Below are 18,695 nucleotides of genomic sequence, written 5' to 3' on the forward strand. Positions count from 1 at the left end.
AATATGTTGAATTGTGTGTGTTCAGAGGAGGGCCTTCAGTATGAAGAGGTCTTCGGGTGCCGTTATTTTCATCTAACTAGAGAGTCAAAGTGTTGGCTATCAATTTTAGAACAGATCATTTTTGAAAATGTTAATATTAATATGGGCTTTTAAAAAATGTAATTCACATCATAAATTGCATTTTCCCAATAAAATACAAATTAGTATAATCTATGTCTTTGCAGTTTTGTTGAGTCCTCTATTCAGTCAACAAATTATTCCATGTGTCATGCCTCTAATAATATATCATAAAGTGATACCGTTACTACTTATTATCCTTGTTAAAACTTCCTTAAAAGTAGTTGTTGGACCTCGCCCTTTCTGCTGGTTCACCCCCAAACTTTTTGCCTTCTCCCCTCCTGTTTAGCTGAATTAGTTTTTATTGGCTAATTCTGTGTACATTACCACTACTAAACAGTGTTCATTCTCTGAAACATGTTACAATTGCTTACACCTGCTTGGCATATTTTATTTATTTAGTTATACGTCCCTAGTAAAGTGGTATGCCCTGTACCCTGGCCAGTAAATTAACTGCTACTAGTGGGCCTGCAGCACATATTGTGCCATTCACTTAAGTTGCCTTGTCTCAGGCTTGCAATTGTAGCAATACATATGCCAATCCTAGAGTAGGCCCTAAATATCCCATGGGGTAGGGTGCAGTGTATTTAAAAAGTTGGACATGCACCTTTTGGTTTTACATGTCCTAGTAGGGTAAACCTTACAAATTAATTTTTTCACTGATGTGAGGCCTACCTCCCACATCAGGAAATATTGGATTACTGTGTGTTTGGGAGCAGGTAGGAATATCATATTTGGTGTCTAATTAATTCTCCTTCAAAATCCTCTTTAATTATAACGTTGGATTTTATTTCACCATTCTGAAAAAATGCAATTTTTAGAAGGTTGGCATTTTCTTGTCCTGACCGTTTGGTGCCTGCATCCTATTTCATGGATTACATGACTAGGCATAGTTGGCAGTTGGCCTTAGTGTATTCCTCATGGACAACCACAAAATAGATGGACTGGGTGTTGGCAGGATGGGCTATCCTAGCAGGATATGGTGCAGAGCTGTGCACAGTCCCACTTGCCCTTCAAAGACACTGCCTCAACTCACAAAGAACTTCACACTAGCATGTTGTGATTGCGGACAGCCTGGGACAAGAGCAGCGATGCAGGAAATTCTCAGCACTTCTGTGGGGGGGGGAGGAGGGAACTCCAGAAGCTTCATCCCAGCTCAAAGTGGGCACCAGGTATAAAAATAGAACCATCAGACCCCCTCTTCAGTACACTCCTGGGCCTGGGCATACTACAGAAGAAGGACTGCCCTGCTGTCAGAGGTCTGCACTGCTGCCTGAGGATACCTTGCGTTCTAAGAGAGATGACTGGACCTGCTCCCGTCATCCTAGACTACCAGAAGTGACTTAAGTGAGCTGAATGCCCTCCTGCTCAGAGCTACAGGGACACAGGAAGCTTTAGAAGCCTCCCTGCTACTGCATAGCTGACCTACTACTCTGGACATGCAACTGGAGCTGCCTGGGCTCTAATGGCCTCTGATGCAGTGAGTTCCTGATCCCCAAGAGATGCCTCCCAGGTTCAGGAACCTTGGTTTGGGATCAGTTGAGCTCCTCCTGGAAGAAAGGCAGTAATCCTGAGGTCTTGAACTGTTTGTGACCACAAACATGCCCATTTGCACCAAGATCTTGCTGCCCACACTGCCCACCAATGTCAACAGCCTGCGGTGACTGCCAATGCGAAACTCCAGCAATGACCATCTGCAACGCCTGATAGGATCTTGATGTCACTGACCGTCTGTGATGCATAGCCTGCTCTTCACGCAACAGTGACTACCATTTGTGATGCTCTCTGTCTGTTCCTTACTGCCTCCTCCGCCGTGAACTAGACTCTTTGCACCAAACTTTGAGAAGGTAACTTTTTTAGCAAGACATGACGGCGAGTGGCACATTGTGGTTTTTAGCGCTATACCTATTTAATTCTTTGAAAATGTATAGCTCCGGTTGTAGTGATTGCATTTTTATTGTTTCTGAGTGAAATTATTTATTAAACTGTGCTCTATTTTTATAAATTGGTAGAGTAAGATTCTTGTGTTTTTAATTTTTTAATATTTAAGTGCTGCAAAAACACTTTACACTTTCCCTCCTAGTTAAGCCTGACTGCTTTTGTGCCAGTCTACCAGAGGGTTAAGCACAGGTAAATTTAGTGACTTTTTGTGGCTCACTGGTTGAGTAAGGCTTTACCAACCAAGAACCCAATTTCTCACAATAGTGACTTTGCTTTGATGGTACACCAAAATATTACCAAAGGCCGAACCAAGGAGAGTAAAGCTGAAGAACTCAACAGACGGACTATTTTGGCAGTTTTATTTATGATTTTAATCAAAATATATACTATGACATCCATAAATTGGAAAAATCTGACGTTCTATGTAATCACTTTATTAGAATCACTGAGGAAAGGTACAATGGAGATATTGTAATTTATGAAAGAAATCTTAAATGCAGTCTATACAGAGCTTAAAACAAGTCTTTTGTACAGTAAGGATTAAATATGTTTTTTCAATCATTTTCTAGTCAGCAGGTGTAACTCATGCACCCAAAAAAATACTTGTCCCAAAATGAGTGCTGATGCCTAAGCTTTCTGAGACTGAAGAGAATCAGTGATATGAAAATCCAATGGGGGTATTGCATGACTTGTAGCCTGTGCTGGTATTGCTTGACCCATCGAAACTAAAAGGCACTAACAGATAGTTTCATTGTGTCCACTTCTGTTTCAGACTGAGAGACAGGAACATGCCCACCCCATCCATTTGACACATTTCAGGGTATTTTTTTATTTATTTAATGCGATTTTATATAGTGCGAACTTTACCCGAAGGTGTTAGAGCGCTTTACATAAGAACCAGTTGCAGAACATAAGGACTAAGGATTACATGTGTTACATTAAAGTTACAAACAGAAAAAATTGCAAATGTACAAGATGGAAAGTCACACAAAGAAGAGACTGGTAATTAGAGTTATCTCTATATACATAGGGAGGGGCTACGGATGGATATACTCTAAGAGTCACATAGGAATGGTAGAGAGTACAAAGGTCTACTGCATATACTAGTGATTAGAGTTATCTCTATATACATAGGGAAGGGATACGGATGGATATACTCTAAGAGTCACATAGGAATGGTAGAGAGTACAAAGGTCTACTGCGTATACTAGTGATTAGAGTTATCTCTATATACATAGGGAGGGGCTACGGATGGATATACTCTAAGAGCCACATAGGAATGGTAGAGAGTACAAAGGTCTACTGCATATACTAGTGATTAGAGTTATCTCTATATACATAGGGAAGGGATAGGGATGGATATACTCTAAGAGTCACATAGGAATGGTAGAGAGTACAAAGGTCTACTGCGTATACTAGTGATTAGAGTTATCTCTATATACATAGGGAAGGGATACGGATGGATATACTCTAAGAGTCACATAGGAATGGTAGAGAGTACAAAGGTCTACTGCATATACTAGTGATTAGAGTTATCTCTATATACAGAAAAGCAGAGTTCCATTAAGTGGGGTCAGAGGGGGGATGCAGTTACAGCACCAAGGGAGGGACAGAGAAGGGCAGGAAAGTGAGACAAACGAGAGAGGGAAGCGGATAGTAACGAGTAAGACAGTGAGGAGTGTGTCAGAGGCAACAGAAGAGACAATAGAAAGGTCGCTAGGACAGAGGGGGAGGTCTAGAGATTGCTAAAATGGCGGAGGAGAAAGATAGAAGAAGAAGCGATTCATAAAAAGAAAATGGCGGGGAGCAGAAAGGTCCAAGTCCGAAAGTCCAGGAAGAGGGCTGCCATAGCCAGCAAGTCAGTGGGGAGAAAGGCAGTCCGCAGCAAAGTCATAGCCTGAACGTCCATGAGGAGCTGGGGCAGAAGAGTTCGAACAGGAGACCAGGGATCAGGGAAGAAAGCCACAGGCGCCAAGGTAGCTGTTCGCAGAACAGGAGGCAGCAGAGTCAAAAACAAAGTTTAAAGGGAGGGAGGAGGGGGCCTCTCACCAGAGCGGTCAACAGAGTTTCATGTGGGAAGAAAGTTGCCCCGGGTGGAAGGCTGTACATCTTCCTTGGAGCTTCATGTAGCAGCGCACAGCCACTTGCTACTGAGTTGTTGAGGGAGATGTGATATTAGAAAGGGGTTCCCAAATCAATGCTGGTTCAGTTAAACCATGCTCCTATCATCTGGGTGTGCACAATCATAGGCCTTCGCAAATAATTCTTATCATATGATCATGCTATTGAATGCCCATGGATGGGCTTCAATTTCTAAGACTTGATGTATGCTCTTGAGGTCCATCTGCCTGCAACTAATATCCTATCTTACCGAGATGTTGTAGGTCTCCTGTGGCTCCAAAATATTTAGGAGCTACTCTAGTGTTACTCTAATTCTGAGGTTTTAGAAAACAAAGACTTTATCCCAATCTTTTGCTATAGTGCATGTCATTTTGAACCTTGCTTCTCTTAGGCTAACAACTGATTACCTTTAGTAGATGAAAAATGAAATGTGCTTTTTTCAATCCTATGGTTGAGATTACACAACTTGAACACTTTTCCTTGCAAATTTGGTCTGTTATGTCTATGTATAATCATTGGATATTCTCTTTTGTGATGCGGTGTTGAACTTTATAATCTGAACTTTCTATGTATTTTGATACATGTTGTCTCTGTACTAGTATTTATAAAACACTACTTTTTCTGATTGGTAAATTGGTATTGCCATTAAAAAGAGTAGGCTAAAAGCCAGGGAAAGCAGGACCAGAGACATCAAAATGTATTGTTGAGTAAGAGAACATTTTATGAGCTCATCCAAATTGTAGGTGGGTGTCTGTTCAATCTGATAACACCTTGTTCCATGTCTTAGTTATTAAATAAAAGTAAGAATGTTATCTCATTCTGTTTTGCTTAAAACATGGTACAATAGTCTTGTAAAGTTCAGCATATCTATGAGAACAGGTAGTTTGATATTTGGCATATTGTGGACTTAAAAAGATAACCTAGAAAGATCTGGGTAAAGGGAAGTGCAAAATGTCTTAGATACTTCTTTCCACCTACAAGCAAAACGTTGATGCTCTTTTACCTACCCATACTTCCTATGCCAGCAATGTGGTTAACTAAGTTAAATGCTTTTTGCTAAAATATGAAACGATCTTTAGGTCCCATGAGTAAATCCTGCCTAGGCTCACTCGTCCATCCTTTCCTCTGAGGTTGATAAATTGGGCACCATACATGGGGTAAAAGTAGCACCTGTTGTTGTTTGAAATTGCTGAAGTGCAGTATGACACACTATATAAAACAAGTTAATATTATTACTAGGATTAACAAATAATCTAATAAAAGTGATTTTGCTTTAAAACAATTGCTTTGTGGTCAAGCAGACTAGAAATAGTAGAATATTAATGAGCAGTTGCCCCCAGCAGCAAGGCACCATTCATGTATCATGCCAAGGGAGACTGCCTCTAAATAACACTAATGCAGATGAACAACATTAATTCATGTAAGCTTATTGTTCCTTTCTGTTTTATATGCAGGTGATCCTGATCCTTACAAAATACTACCACTCTGACATGGGAAAAGTGCTGGAAAGTTCTATGTGGAGGTAAGATTTTGAAATGAAAATCTCATTAATGTCAATGCAAATAGGGACACAAAAGAATGTTAGAACAGGTATCTCAAGATGAATGTTGCCTTCATGCTTTAACACCAGTATTGACTTTCACTTCTTTCATTGAGGTTGTCTGTAAGCACAGATGGTATTTTGGAGATGTGTACATAGATTTACCTCCAATTCCATACTTTTCTGGACCAAGGGTGAATCAAGGCAAGATATATGTCAATATAGCAGAAATCCAATTTCTTGGTGTTATGGTTTATTTTTTTATTAGTTATATTAATGTTGATGGTTATACAATTTATTGAAATCTCACAAGGAGGAGCTAAGTTGAGATGAAAATATATCATAGTCGACTTATCTTTTGCTCTTCTTTAAGAGTGGGCAAAAAAGTGTACTGATCTCTTACATTTACATCTCATGCACTGCATGTCTAGTGAAATATAGTGATGCAAAACATGTAGGTCAAACAAACCAAAGGTAAGATATCTGAAAAGTGATTGTGAATCCCAGTGTCATAGAAGACATACTATTATAGACGGTGTACCTATTGTGTTTTCTGACTTGGAATCCATGAATGTTACATATATTATTAAATATATCAAGATTGTTTAGCTGATTAAGAAGGCCAGTCTTGCAATTAGAGAGATATTTGTAATATCACTGTCTTAAAATGATGTGTTTTGTTTACTAATGAATTTCAAGAGTTGTAAAGAATGCTATGTGATCGACAGCTATGCCTAAGCTTTATCACCTAACCTCTTTTTCAGTGTTTCTAAAGATTTTTAATGTGTGACAATTTATTCATGTCTCTTTTAGCGCCATTGTGGTCCATTCCTTCACTCTGGCGTATACAACATAAAATCCAAGCCATCATTAATAAACAGTTACTAAGTGGAATAACAATTAGTGTGTTTTCAAATTTTCATTATCCACCTGTTTGAATTATATATAAAATGATTTCCATTCAGAAATTGGTGTTTTGTATCATGCAAGATCTTCTGGACAAACGCGAAACCTTGAACTGCAGATTGTTTACAGTCAGCCTGGCAAGGCTTTAATTACTGAAATACTATTTTGGAAACTGACTATAATACAGTTCGAATGAATGATCAATGATGAGTCTTATAATGCCTTAGTCAATATTTGTAACATATTTTCACAAAAAAGAGTCTTGGCTTCTAAAATGAGTGGGACTAAACAGCAGCAAACATTGAGCTCTGCTCAGCATATTCTGAGCTGCAATACACTATCATAGTAGAAACCATAGTCTGTGATACTTTTGGAAGTTGTGTAGGAGATATGGTCTCAGGATACTTAAACATTGTGTTGGTTTCATTAAAATTTGGTTTCACTTTGACTGAAAGTATACAATGAATATAGCTTGGGGCAAAATGTCCAAGAACAGATAAAGTAAGATGCTGAGCTTGAAGTTAATTATATATATATGGGAGGAAATGGCACTGACTTGATCTATTTACTATGCACATTCCTGTGATGTGTACTTAAATTCATGTATTACTTTTTGTCCTCGGCTGATTGACATTTTGTGGGAGTCCATTCTGAATTATTCAGTAAGTTTATTCTCAGCTACAGAATTTCCATACTGTATCGAGGTGGGATCAGGTGATGTTTGTCTACTGTGCATCTTAATTGGAAGCCAAGATTATGCATTCAAGGGCAAGTAAGCATACATTAGCCTTTGCATTAAAACAATTAGAACTGCACATATTTTACATCATATTTGCCATGCTTCAAATCAGATTCACAATATTCAAATTAAATGTGATTAGAAAAAGATGCACATTTTGGGATTGTAAAATAAATGTCTAGATTTGGTCCTTGCACATTCATATTTTACAGGTTATATTTCATTACCATACCAGCACATCAACATGCACTTTAAAGAGTATGCAATGTATTTTTCTCTATTTTATAATAAAATCAGTTGATGCTGGGTTGCCATGAATGATTTTCTCTCATAATGAAGGCCTAAACTGAGAAACCTTTGATTTCTTTTTATTTTAGGCTTCATTTATAATTTACAGAGTATAGTGATTGGGAAGAAAAACATGTTTTAGTGCCTGATCATTACATCACCTATCCGTCCCTGTGGAACTAATATACTGTCAGAGTAGCACTTGTTTTTAGACTCTATGTGTTGAAGTGGGATTCTGGTGACATAAATAACATCTTTGGAAACCATATATATAACCGAAAGCATAAACTCTCTGTCTTTTGTCCGTTTTTGTCTCTTTCAATTGTGAGTACATGCTACCTTTATATACATATTGTGTGTTGTAGATAAATCAGTCTTTTGAAAATAAGAAAAATCCTGGGTATATGCTTAACAGATGTATAGTTCTCTACTCAATTAGGGGAGTTCAGAGTCAGTGCTATATTAAGTTGTGTTTCTCTCAGAAACAACATTGTATCATTACATTAATTCTCTCTGCCTGGATTCCATTTCAATCCAAAACAAGATAAGCTTCTAAGGCAAGTAACAACCTTAAAAAGTTTACATGAATTCGAGTCAAGGTCCTGCAGACAGAAACATTGAACTTGATTCCCTAGCAAGGACACTGTGGACCATAAGGAAACTGTCACTAAATGCATTCACATTGGTCTACACCATTTCCAAACATTCTTGGACTTCACTAGAATCATGAGGAATGTAGTTTAATTAGTGCATTATTCAACTAGTTGAAGTATTTCCCAAACATCTCCACCTGTAGCCTTTCTTTCCTTAGAATGCACTAAATGCAAACAAGTTTGCTGTTTGAAACTTGCTCATCTAGCTATCCCTGCAAGTTTGCTTCAGGTTATGACAGATCCTTTACTTAACAATGAAATCCACTGTCCGCATTCAAGAGCGACTCACACCAACAAATAGGGCAATGGTATCAAGATCATTCATGCCTTCATCATTCGGCCTCTGTATCCTAATCCAGGGAACTAAGCCCACAGAGAAGCTTTGATTGTTTACTCTTGTAAAATCACTGATTTCCTAAAGGAGTATTTGACCATTCGTAAGGGTGGGGAAGCAAGGAGGTGTATATTCAATGTATTGGCTAGTTATAGTTCTACAAGTGCATCCTCTGGTCACCTTCCTGTTATTAAATGTCATTTAACACTGCTTGAATGTTGTTTCCGAATGGCCCAGGCTTCGAAAAGATAGGCTGTGCTACACAAATGCAAAAACTTACCCTACTCAAAAGAGGGTTAGGTTTCAAGATGTCTCTTCTGATAGCACTCTTATTTATGGGCACATACAATGCATATTTGAGTATTTAATATTATACACTGAGGAGTTTAATTGAGCTAGTTGACAAATATTTGAAATTAGTGCACAAGGAAGAAACAGAAGCAAAGATAAATATTGCATCACACACCATGGAGATGTGAACTCACAGAAGTGCAATCAATTTTAGAGATGTTTTAGATAAATTGGGGAGGGCGGGTTAGTGGTGAAGCAAATATTGGTTTATTGCAGAATATAGGAGTGGTGAAAAAGCCAAATGTAAGAGTGTGATTCAGGCAAGAGATAGGAAACACAATGAAAAGAAACTTAGTAAAATTCTGAAGTACAAATTAAGGTTGAGATTAGGCCACATGGATAGCAGGCATCTGCTTTGTAAGAAGATTTATGCTTAAGGGTAAGGATGGCAAAGGCAATGGAATTATAATTAAACAGCTTACCTTTCAAGGATTAGTAAATTATAACACAAGTTGTAAAGTTGCTTGCCCACTAACTGGGGCAGATCATTAGAGATAGAAAGAGAGCAATGAGGGATAAAACAGTGCCACATTATCTGGATATAAAAAGAAATCATGGCTGACAGACTCAGCAGAGAATGATTTGAAATACATCAAGCATAAAAACAACCTTCTTTTTGTCAGCACTTGTGCACACCATTTTCAATAGATGTAATTACATCATATCCCTTTGTTTCTATCTCAGCCTGGTCTGAAAATAGAGTTATGTCCATCTGTTGAGGCAATGCAACTTCTCAATTGGCACCTGTATTTGAAAAGGGGTTTCATCTGCAGCCAGCAAGAAGGTTGCTGTGATAAATACAGTCTTGTTATAAAGTATATCTTAAACATAAGCATGGTAGGGTTTCCCCTGATTCTCTTTTTACCTCTTGAGACTTATAACATTCCTCCCTTTGCCAAGCTTTAGGGACCCCCGCCTCCATCTTCTACATGGAATGTCTAAGATTCATCCTAGACGATATTACTACACTATAGATAGGAAATTGTCTGATTGCAATATTCAAAGGTAGACCTTTTTGTCCTACAATCCAGACTTCTCTGTCTTTTTTTTGCACAGCTGTATCTGTAAAAGTCACAAATAGCAACAATTTCCAGATGCTAGTAAAAAACCCTAAAGCTATATTCTTGGTTGGCTAGAATTCGTTTTAAGCAAGTTCAGTGCATGTGTCTTTTCAGTGAGTACCCTGAACTCACCTGAAAGACATTGTCAGCAGTGAAAGTGCGCCAGATAGTCATTTGTTGGAATGATGCATCTTACAATTTATTGTGACATAAGGAAAGATACATTATAATGACATGTCGAAGTAGAAAGGAAGCCATGACCTAGCAAAACGAACCAAATGAGAAAGATAGCACACGTATAATTTGTTTCCTGACTTGAAATGTATGTCAAAGGAGATAGGTGAGCTCACACATTTAGAACCTAGTGTGGCCGGTCATCCGAATAAGAATTCATAATGTGCATAGAAGTTTGATTGTAAATGGTTTACATGCAACCTTGAAAGATGGATCCCAATGAAAGGAAGTAGGTGTTGTATTTACCTTGAGGGTAGGAAAACCGGATCTTGCTTATATTTGCTAACTGAGTAAAAACAAAAAGTAAACAATCATGCTTAGAAGAATAATTACTGGTTATTGCTCTTAGCAGCAGTCTCCTCCATTTGCTGTGGCATTATAGAATGGGACCAACCATATGGAAGTTAGCCTTGAACCTCCCCCACAGGGATTGGCCTAGCTGTTTGCATTTGAATATCCATTTAGACGTTAGTTCAAGATGTTAGTTGCATGCGATTGGGTTCTGTCTTGAAGGGCACACATTAGCCTTTAGTGAAATGAAATTTGCCCAGAGTAATTACCAGTGGTTCAGAATTATTCAATAAAATCAATGTAGTCTGAGTGACCCGACCCTAAGTAGCAGGGGAATGCAAAGACATGAATCTGGTGTCACGTGGTCCAGGTGGCCATTTTCGTTATCCTTATGTTAGCATGAGCCCATGGCGGATTGTCTTCTGCTTTGCAGATGTTACTATACGAACATATTTTGCGTAGTGCCACACTGCAACTTTCTTACAGAGCCTGCTGTTGTTTTTACATTCTGTTCTTTCCTGGGATTTAGTCTGAACACTGTAGACAAGGTCAAACAACAATGCCGCTTGTTATTCTGTTCTGGTCAGGCCCCAGCACCTAGTCAAAACACGCAGATACAGCTGTTGTTTGGGAACAAGTACTATGGTCATATAGGTATACACGGGTGGTAACACACAGTTGGAGAGGGATCTTTCCAGAGAAGGGAGCATGACCACGCCTGTGATGTGGATCTTCCATCTATAGACTGAGGTACAGGGTCTGCTGCTAAACACCCAGAGATCTTCTAATCTATAATCATGGGAGGGAGGGGGTTATGCCCCACTGTCGTAAACAATGACAGCACCTTTGATGACTTACGGACTACTTGCTATGCTAACCATGTTTGTGTTAGGCATTTTTCTACTTGTTGTGGCACGTATACTGCATACTAGATCATGTTAGTTAAAATAAACATTTTACACTTTTCTCAAGTCTTTGTCTAATCTTATTGTGGACTGGTATAAGAGTGAGAGCGAAAGGACTTGTCCTACAACCAGGATTCCTGAGAGGGTTGAGAGTGTTGTGTTCTGGGGTGTCTAATCACTTGTTCCTCTGTGAGTGTGTGGGAAGGCAAGTGAGGCACTATAGCTAGTCGTTCCCGGGCTCATGGATAGTCAGGTGGTAGGATTACTCAATCCCTGCCTACTAAGGTTCCATGATCCCAAGCATAGTTCTGTGACTCCGCCGCATCCCTGCAGCACTGTGCTCATTGCGCCAATGGGACTGCACCTCACTGATGAGGCTGAAAGGGTCTGCTTGTGTGTCTGTCTAAAGAGTAGCATTGTTTGGCAATCAAGCTGGATTTTGGTCTTTGGGAAGTGGCCAAGATTTATTTGCAATCCGTTTACCCTTTATGTAATTAAATAGATGACCTAAATAATTTCATGAAATGTACTAAATTGATTTAAACCTCTAGTTGCTGTTGTTCTTAGCAGAGGAACACGCTAGGATGAAGAGCTTAATTTGATAATAAATGAGTAATAAGGACATTTTGTAAATTGAATAGGGTAGGTTTCAATCCAGAGATCTCTGCAATATATATTTTTATTTTTATTTATTTGAGTTTTATAGGGCACAAACCAGACCCGTGAGGTTATTAGAGCACTTTACAGGATTGACAAGAGGAATACAAAAGACTTGGGAGGGGTGGACACATTTCAGATGGAAAAAAACAGAAAAGAAAACAGGAAGATACATTATACAAGAAACAAGCCGTCTGGGGATGCCCAGAGGTGCTAGGTAAGTATCATCGGGAGTAACCGTGGAGAGGCCGTAATAGGAGGTAGAACAAAGTTGCAGAGGAGATTGTAGTGTAAGCAATAGGAGAGGACTTTTCCCATTAGGAAGGTTTTGGCCTCCTTTTTGAAGCGTGCTAGAGACTGAAGTTTTCTATAGGCGGGCGGGAGTGAGTTCCATATTCTTGCAGCGGCCCCAGAGAAGGCCCGATTGTTCTTTTTTTTTCTTGCAAACATGCTGGTTGCAAGAGGTCTCTGGAGGACTGGGAGTTTCTGGCTCCTCTGGATACCACGAGTTTCTGGGCAAGAAATGCAGGGGAGTTAGAGTATAGAGCCTTGTGAGTGATGCAAGCCTGCTTAAGTTGGATTCTGGCCTCGAGAGGAAGCCAGTTCAGAACTTTGAGGTGTGGAGAGATGTGGTCGAGCTTCTAAGAACCTATTAGGAGTCTGGCCGCAACATTGAGGCAGGCTTTCAATGGGGCCAAGGAGATTTTGGGCAGCCCTGCGATGGTAGAGCATCCATATTCTAGTCTGGAGATGACTAGTGCCTTGATTGCCATTTTCAGGTCGGAAGAGTCGATGAAAGGTTTTAGGTTTCTTAGGTAGCTTAGGTGAAATCTAGCTATTTTGGCCATCAAGTTGATATGGCCGCGCATATTCAGGCTGCAGTCTAAGGTTATTCCAAGGGATTTAGCAGAGTCCACCATGATTGGAGGGCAGTTTAATGCTGTGATAGCCTTGATCCATTCCTGGATGTCCGGGTTGGTTTTGGGTGGGGAGATTAGAAGAAATTCAGGTTTTTTGGGTTGAGTGTGAGCTGGTTAGAGGTGAGCCAATGGACAGTCAGTTTCAAGGCCTCATTCAAGGAGAGAATGTCCTCGGGAGCGGAGATTTTGATGTAGTTCTATGTGTCATTGGCATACATGTGGTAGGCGATATTAGCGGTGCGTAGCACTTCTGCGGGCGGTTCAAGGTTAAGATTGAAGAGGGTAGGGGACAGGGTTGATCCTTGGGGGACTCCAACCGTGATCGGAGTGGGAGCGGATAAGTTACTGTTGATTAGGAATCTCTGTGAGCAATTCTGGAGGGAGGACCTAAACCATTCAAGAACGGGCCATCCAGTCCCATCCTGATTTTGAAGCGTTCAAGGAGTTTTTCGTAGGTAACCATATCAAAAGACAAGGATAGGTCTAGGAGGATTAGGAGACAGGTTTTGCCTTGGTCAAGTGCTTGGAGGGCATCATCCACGATGTGGAGTAGGGTGGTTTCAGTGCTGTGTCCAGGTCTGAACCCGGATTGGAAGCCATCTAGTAGGTGAAACTTGGTGATGTATTAACTCAACTGCTGTAGCACACGTTTCTCCAGAACTTTGGCTAGGAGTGGGATATTAGATATAGGTCTATAGCTGTCAAGGGAAGCAGGATCCAGCGTGGGATTTTTTAAGATGGGGATGACTTGGCCGGCTTTAAGAGAGTCCTGTATCGATCCCTGCAGGAGGGTAGCGTTAATTATTGCAGTCCAAGTAGGGATGATAGCCTGAGAGGCGACAGCTAAGCAATTTGAGGGGAGGGGGTAATTGAAGTGATTGTTTGGGTTTAGGGTGGATAGAATTTTCGAGACGGAATGTTCGTCATAAACTTTGAAGTTGGACCAGTGCGCTTGGTTTTTGGGAGATGTCTGGGAGGGCAGCGCAAAGGGAAGAGGCAGAGCTGGAGGGGTCTGGGAGTAATTGGCGGCTCTAAGCTTGTTTCCTAGGGCAGAGATTTTGTTGCAGAAGAAGGAGGAAAATTCCTTGCATGATATTGGAGATTTAGGGGTTACTTTGGAGGTTTTTGCCAGTTTGTTAGATTGGTGTTCGACCAGTTTGAATAGCTTGCGAGGTCTGTTCTTGGCGTCTCCAGTTCTGTTCGTAAGAATTCTTTTTTTTGAGTTGAGGATTTTCCTATTGTAGGCATTTCTAGCCTGGCGGAGTAGTTTTAGATGTGCTGCTGATGGGTGCTGTTTCCAGTTTCGTTCTGTCTGCCGGAGGGATCTCCTCTCATTTGATTTGATTTGATTTGATTTGGGATTTATAAAGCGCGTGATTGCCCATGGGCGTCTTGGCGCTATGTGACATAGTAGACCAGTTAGCTTCTATTTGAGGTTAAAAACTTGTAGAGAACAACCAAGTTTTTATCTCTTTTCTAAAAGAGAGCAAAGAGGGGCTATTTTTGATTGACATTGGGAGCAAGTTCCAAATCCTGGCTACATGCAGTCTGAAACTTTTCCCACCCCATCGAACCTGATTAAATCTAGGTACCTGAACCATTTTTTGATGGCTGGATCTCAAGGATCTGGAGGGCTCGTACCATTTCAAATGACTTTTCAGGAACTGGCAGACAGTTCCATGGAGGGCCTTGTATGTCAGACAGAGGGATTTGAATTTAACTCTTTTGCCAATTGGCAGCCAGTGAAGACCTCTTAATCTGAGCGCTACTGGTTCAAATTTTGGAATCTCTAACACCAGCCTGGCTGCTGAGGTATGAGTTTTCTAATCGTTTTAGGAATGTACCAGATGGAGGAGGCTGACTTGTTTGTTTGTGCCTCATATGTGAGCTTGTCGTCCAGGAGGACTCCCAGATTTCTAACTTTGTTAACTGGGGAGGGATGTTGGACCAAGCTATCCGGCCACCATTCCTGAGACCAGGCTTGCATGTCTATCCCCATCAGCATGACTTCACTTTTGTCTCCATTTAGTTTCAAGCAGTTGCCCTGCATCCATTGAAAAATGTGTTCCATGCATTTCTTAAATTTCTTGCCGTCTCTTTAATGTTATTAGTGATAGACACCCCAATTTGTGTGTCGTCGGCCTCAGAGACTGGGGTAAAGCCGTAATCCCTTATTAATGCCGCCAGGGGTACCACATATAGGTTGAATAGAGTGGGACTTAGTGACGACCCCTGTGGAACACAGCGAAAGGTTTGGGTTTTGCCTCTCCCTGCTCCACCATGAAAGTCCTATTTGACAGATAGGAGGCTATTTGAGTTTGAGCTGACTCATGCACTCCTGCATCCCTGAGGTGGCAGAGTAGGATATCTTGGTTTACCGTGTCAAAGGCCGCCGAGAGATCTAATAAAATCAAGGCGGCCTTTCCCCCGGCATCCAGTATGTACCTAAGTTCCTCTGTGGCCGTCAACAGGGCTGTTTCAGTTCCATGCCCTTCTCGAAAACCGAATTGATGATTGGTCTAACATATTATTCTCATTGAGAAATTGGGACAGCTGCCTGTTCGATAGTTTGTCCAAAACTTTGGCCGGAAAGGGTATTCTTACTATGGGTATATAATTGCCCGGTTCTTGTGGGTCTAGAGTGGATTTCTTTAGAAGTGTGAGTACTGATGCTGTTTTTCAAGTCTCCGGGAAGTGGTTGGTTTTAATTATTTCTTTGAAAAGCAATGCTAATTGTTCACTCAATAGTTCGGGGAAAAGGTGCATTATCTTGGGTGGACATGGATCGGAGGTGCCTCCTGACTTTGTTTGCCTAACAACCTGAAGAATCTGATCAGTGGAAGGAGGGTGAAATTGGAAGGGTTGTCCGGTTGTCGGTGATATAAGGAGGTCATTCATTTCCCTATTTGGTAAATTGCATGTACGATTAGCTGTACTTTTGAAGGACTCATAAACACTACCTACTTTGTCTATGAAGAACTGGCCCAAGATATTGCAAAACTCGGTGCTGATTTCAGCAGGCGCAGAGTTGTAATTTTTTGTTAATTATTTTTATTATGGTAAAGAGTTCTCTGCTCGAGTTTTTGCTTCCTCTATTTTCGTGTGAAGTATTTACTTTTTTCTGCTAGTATCAATTTCTTGTAGGTAGCCAGTGAGGATTTATAAGTCTCTTGTGGTTCAGACTCATTATTCTTCCTCCATTTTTTTCCCATTTCCTACAAGTTTGTTTTTGTGTTTTTAACGCATTTGTGAACCAAGGTTGGGAGGGTGATTTCCTTCTTGCTGTATTTTTAATGTTTAGAGCTGCTACTTTTATGGCAGCTCTTATCCAGCTAGAAATTTGATTTGAGGCTGTACTACAGTCTTTGTCAAGTTCTGGAATTGATTTTGTCAAGTGTACCTCAAGAAGCGAGGAGTTAATTTTTGACCAATTGGGGGCGCAGGTGTGCTTACCAGGTGGAACAGCTTCTATTATTATTATTATTAGCTTATGGTCCAACCATGGAACCGGAAGGATTTCTAGTAGTGAAATATTCTTGTTGGATGTGAAAATCCCATCTAGCGTGTGGCCAGCATCATGGGTATTTTGAGTTACGATCTGTTTCATGTCTAAATTTGACATAGCATCTTTCAGTGTTAATGTACAGACGTCCTTGCTCTTTTCTAGGTGCAGGTTGAAATCACCCAGGATGGTAGAGTCCGGGTTCTTCACACTTGACTCCAAGAAAGGGCTCAGTAGAAGTGTCAGAGGTGTTGAAGGATCATTGTTGAAGGATCCGTTGAACATGGGGTTCCTGTCTTTGATTTGGGTTCTTTTTAGTTTTAGCAGAGCTAGGTCATCAAGAATGATGCATATAGTCATGGAAAAGTGGTCAGCGAGGTTGTTGACCGTAGTGATATGAGGGGGGGGGGTTGGGGGGGGAGTTCAGTCTCACAACGAGCAGCCAGTTTCCCATGGTCAAGGATCTTGGTGTCTCTAACCCAAAGTTTGGGAATCACAGGTTGTGGTGCCCAAGTCTTGTGGGTGCCAGGCAGAAGGAAGGTGATAGCTTAGTGGTCAGACCAAACACATGGGTCTATATATAGTTGTGGCCCATGAACATCATTCCTAATGATCAGGCAGCGCAGAGATTTATTGTACTGTGTGAAGGAATGAGGTATCCATTCATAAACACCGAAGGTCTGGTAGGCTTAAAGATTTGTTCTTCAGGAAAAGAGAGGCAGTAGCATGCACTGACTAAAGGATCATGCATGACCATCTGTATCCCTACATCTTCAAAGTTGTGAATTCTTCATTAAAAGGTTTATGCCTGTGATTCATTTATTTTACCACTGACACAGGTGGCCTTTTACTTAATGTACTATGGTATAGTGTTTTATCTCTGCAGTTTAAAATGACTACAAAAACCAGTTATCACAGATGCTCAACTCAGTGGTACTCAATTAATCACCCTCATAGGCATGTTATTGGAGCTGAATGTGTGACAAGCAAGCAACATGGATTTCCACTGCAGGTTATTTATTCTCAGAGCTAACACATTGATTTTCAATGTGGGCATCATTTCCAGTTCAAATTAAATATAGAACTAAGATGAACCAGAATGACAAGCAGACATATGAAGTGGAGGCAAAGGAGGGACATGTTTTGGCAATTGGAGTAAAATGGCAATCGACACATTGATGAAGAGCTTGGCAGATGAAGGGCGGAGTTTGCGCACAAGAGGGACACAGAGTCTGAGGGGAACCACAGTCAGGACAGCAACGGTGATGGGGCAGTGCTGAGTGAGGCCGCTGATGCTACTGGAACCGGCATAGTGATTTAGTGATTGAAGAAGAGATGGGTTTTGGGGCAGGGAGTGTCTCTGACACTAGAAAGAGTAATGGGTTACAAACATGGCAGTCCACATTTTCTGTAGTAAACACGATTTAAATAAACAGCTTCTAGCCTGTGTGTTGATTCAGTACATATACTATTGGTATACTCTTCTAATGTTAAATGGCGGAATGAGATCCCCTATTCTTGCATTATGGATTGTAGTCAATTTCTGTCTAAAAACCCATTCATCGTCCTTCTCAAATTAAATATAAAAAAATCTCGCATAACTTTAATGAAGAATGCTTTAAGTACAGTAACCTTTCTCGAAACTGACCCAACAAACGACTAAGAAACAACAATACCAGCCCTTGTAGCTATTAAGAGTCTCTTGTTCCCTTTTTAAGCCCAGTATGTGCCCTTCCTACATATTTAAATACTGTGCTTATGTTCGTCTTGTTTAATTTTTCCGTTTCTCCCTTCTCAAAAAGCAATACTAAGAGATGATTTGCCATACTGCTAATACAGTATCAAAAACAGTGCCACCTGGTATACAGTATTCACATACACAAATGGGAATTCTTGTATGATATCAAACACTTACATACAATGCACTTACCTCTTGATATTGGATAGCTGATACAGCTCTTACTTCCACATTTACATAGGAAGATGGAACGCAGCTGTAATCAAGTGCCTGTCTTTCTAAAGTGCAAAAATGCTTATATTGGCTGTTTCGCGGAATATTATGAAGCCTAAAGAAAATGGCTTGTTGGGGTAGTGGGGCTCAAAGTAATTAAATAATGACAGTGGGAAGAACTGAA

At 40.5% G+C, this 18,695-nt stretch overlaps 1 protein-coding gene across 5 annotated transcripts in view; it reads left to right on the plus strand.

The window, feature by feature from the left end:
* The window catches only part of SORCS2 (sortilin related VPS10 domain containing receptor 2), a 2,165,153-nt gene that overhangs the window by 536,213 nt on the left and 1,610,245 nt on the right, over nucleotides 1-18,695 (plus strand). For all 5 annotated transcript variants that reach the window (XM_078678523.1, XM_078678525.1, XM_078678524.1 and 2 more), the window contains exon 2: nucleotides 5,634-5,701. In XM_078678523.1, coding sequence (XP_078534649.1) covers nucleotides 5,634-5,701 — 68 coding nt within the window. The remainder of the gene's footprint in view (nucleotides 1-5,633; nucleotides 5,702-18,695) is intronic.

Source organism: Lissotriton helveticus, chromosome 2_2 (genome assembly GCF_964261635.1).
Source record: "Lissotriton helveticus chromosome 2_2, aLisHel1.1, whole genome shotgun sequence".
NCBI lineage: Eukaryota > Metazoa > Chordata > Amphibia > Caudata > Salamandridae > Lissotriton > Lissotriton helveticus.